Source organism: Falco naumanni, chromosome 18 (genome assembly GCF_017639655.2).
Source record: "Falco naumanni isolate bFalNau1 chromosome 18, bFalNau1.pat, whole genome shotgun sequence".
NCBI lineage: Eukaryota > Metazoa > Chordata > Aves > Falconiformes > Falconidae > Falco > Falco naumanni.
Window position 1 is genome coordinate 3,969,895 of NC_054071.1, and position 2,864 is coordinate 3,972,758.

General features: G+C 70.3%; 1 protein-coding gene across 1 annotated transcript; it reads left to right on the top strand.

Moving 5' to 3' along the window:
* The first annotated feature begins 798 nt into the window (after nucleotides 1-798).
* GJD3 (gap junction protein delta 3) lies at nucleotides 799-2,106 on the top strand. The gene is made up of 2 exons (XM_040617557.1): nucleotides 799-878; nucleotides 1,210-2,106. The coding sequence occupies exon 2, from the start codon at nucleotides 1,217-1,219 to the stop codon at nucleotides 1,943-1,945; it is 729 nt and encodes a 242-aa protein (XP_040473491.1). The 5' UTR covers nucleotides 799-878; nucleotides 1,210-1,216; the 3' UTR covers nucleotides 1,946-2,106.
* Nucleotides 2,107-2,864: the final 758 nt, after the last annotated feature.

The following is a 2,864-nucleotide window of genomic DNA, read 5'->3' on the forward strand; positions in this document are numbered from 1 at the left end:
GTGACATGACACACACAGGCAGCACCGCAGCGTCCCTCCCAGGCTTTTCTCCATCAAAATCTCCCTGACTGGGGGCGCTGGGGATGCTGAGCGCTGCTGGAGGGGGTGCTGAGCTGTGGGGCAGTGGGCACCACTGGTGGGCATCGCACGGTCCCCGAGGGGTGAGAAGGGCCCAAGGGTGACCCGCGTTGGCCAGGGCTCTGCTCCAGTTAGCAGACAGGGAAAGTGAGGCGCAGGCGAAGGCCCCCCCATGCCAGGCAGGGGCGATGGGAGCCCCGACACGCAGCTGCCGGGCAGCACGGCCAGCGTGGCTCTGCCTGCCAGCACATGCCGGAGCCGGGGGCAGCCCAGGACGGTCCATGGGACCCCCGGTGGCCCCGACAGCCTGGGCACAGCGTCCCAGAGCGGGGACGGTGCCAGCCAGGAGCATCCCCCGGGCACGGTGCCCCAGGCAAGGCCGCGGGGCCAAATGCAGCCGGTGCGATGGGCTGTGCCGGGGCCAGGGAGGCGATGCCAGCACTGGGGGGGGCTTCTGGGGGCCGAGTGCTGCGGCTTGGGACCCTGAGGCCCTGGGGCGTTGGGTAGGCCAAGGAATGGGGGAATTTCTGCATGGGGGGGGCCGCTGCCCCCTGCACCAACCTGTGCCCCAGGGAAGCTGGTGGCCCCAGGGCAGGGGCAGGGTTTGTCCTTGAGGCCCCCCCGGCAGAGCCGAGCCCTTCCCTCCCCTCCGGGTGCCCCTGCGGCTGCTCTGTCTCTTTAAAAGGCCTCCAGGCGTGGCTGTGGGACCGTCATCCCAGCCCCGCCGGACAAGGGACCGGACAGTCCTGAACAGTCCTGGACAGCTGGCGCCAGCCGCGCCTGGACCGCAGCCTCCGCAGGTACCAGGGTGACCCCGCCAGGCTGGGGGGCTCAGGGGATCCGGGGGGTCCAAGGGATGAGGAAGCTGCTGGTCCTGCCCCAGCTGGTGTCCTTGGCCCCATCTCAGGGGGGGGGGAACGAGTCCTGGGGCACAGCAGAGGCCTGGGGACGCTCGTGACAGGGATGAGCTGGGTTGGCACTGCCTGGGCACACTCTTGGGTGTGGGGAGTGGGGACAGTGCGATGCGTTTGATGGGGGCATGGAGGATGGTGAGCTGGGGGGGGCCGTGCTGCCCGCTGGGGTCCATCCTGGTGGGAACAGCATCCCCCAGCGCTGACCCCGCTCCCGCAGCGCGGCCATGGGCGAGTGGGGCTTCCTCAGCTCGCTGCTGGACGCGGTGCAGGAGCACTCGCCCATGGTGGGGCGGTTCTGGCTGGTGGTGATGCTCCTCTTCCGCATCCTGGTCCTGGCCACCGTGGGCAGCGACGTCTTCGAGGACGAGCAGGAAGAATTCGTCTGCAACACGCAGCAGCCGGGCTGCAAACCCGTTTGCTACGACGCCGCGTTCCCCATTTCCCACTACCGCTTCCTCGTCTTCCACGTTGTCGTGCTCTCGGCCCCCGCCGCCCTCTTCGTCATCTTCGCCGTGCACCAGGCAGCCAAGCCGGGGCGCGGGGGGGCCCCCGGTCAGCGTGCCCGGCGCCTCCAGCCCTTCTACGTGGGCAGCGTGGTGGCTCGCATCGCTGCCGAGCTGGGCTTCTTGTTGGGGCAGGCGCTGCTCTACGGCTTCAGGGTGCAGCCGCTCTTCGTCTGCCGCCGGCGGCCCTGCCCGCACCGCGTCGACTGCTTCGTCTCTCGCCCCACCGAGAAAACCGTCTTCATCCACTTCTACTTCGTGGTGGGGCTGGTCTCGGCGCTGCTCAGCCTGGCCGAGCTCGCCCACCTCCTACGCAAGGGCCCCCCGCCCCGGGCTGGGTGCTGCCACCGGCCCCAGGAGCGGGCACCGGCCCCCGGGCAGCCGGCGGGGGTCCTACAGGAGCCCAGCTGCCCCCCCGGCCCCCCGCTGCGTGGGGACCTGACGGTGTAGCCGGCCTCTGGCTGCCATCGCCGGCACGAGTTGTGGCCGTTCTCAGCCCGTGCCAGGGGTGTGCGGCTGTGCCATGCCCCGCTGCCCCCGGTTCCTGTTGTGGGCGGCGGACGGGCCTCACCCGGCAGCTGCTGGGAAAAAAAAATACGGACAAAAGGAAAACAAACAGGTCCCATCCCTGTGCAGCAGCAGGGACAGCCCTGACCCCCCCACACACCCCCCCCAGCCCCCCCCGGGGAGCGGCCAGGGCTGCCCTCATGCTGCACTGAGGATGTCATGAATGCATCGGGGCTCTGCGAGCCAGGGCCGGCTCCTGGGGGGGCGGGGGAGGGGGGGGGGGGGGGGGGGGGGAGGGGAGCAACAGCAGCAGCAGGGCTGGGAGCTTTGGGGGTGCTGGGGGGGACCCCAAAGGCTTCTGCCCCAACCCAGCCTTTGGGGATGGCCGGTCAGGCAGGGCAGATGGAGGGATCCTGGGGTGCCCCCCTGCAGCAAAGAATCCCCAAGGACTTGGGGTGCCCCAGCCCCAACCATGCCCCCCCGCCCCCCTGGTTCCCCCCCCCCGCCCCGTGTTTCCCCCCCACCCCTCCACTGCCCCTGCAGCAAGAACGAGCCAGGCACTAGAATAAAATAAACTTTATTCTGGAGCCCGCCCCCCCCCCCCGCCCCGCCCCCCCCCCCCCCCCCCCCCCCCCATCCTCCCCGTGCCGGCAGGGCCGGACCCCCGCTCCCCGCAAGGCCAGGGCTGGCACCGCCGCACACCCCCACAGCCCCCACCCCACCTGGGGGGCCAGGGCAGGGCCCGCCCAGCGCCCCCCGACTCTAAAACCACTAAAATCTCAACAACAACAAAAAAAAATATTTAATAATAATAAACCGTGTGCCCCCACCCCCCAACCCCCCCCACCCCCCCACCCCCGGC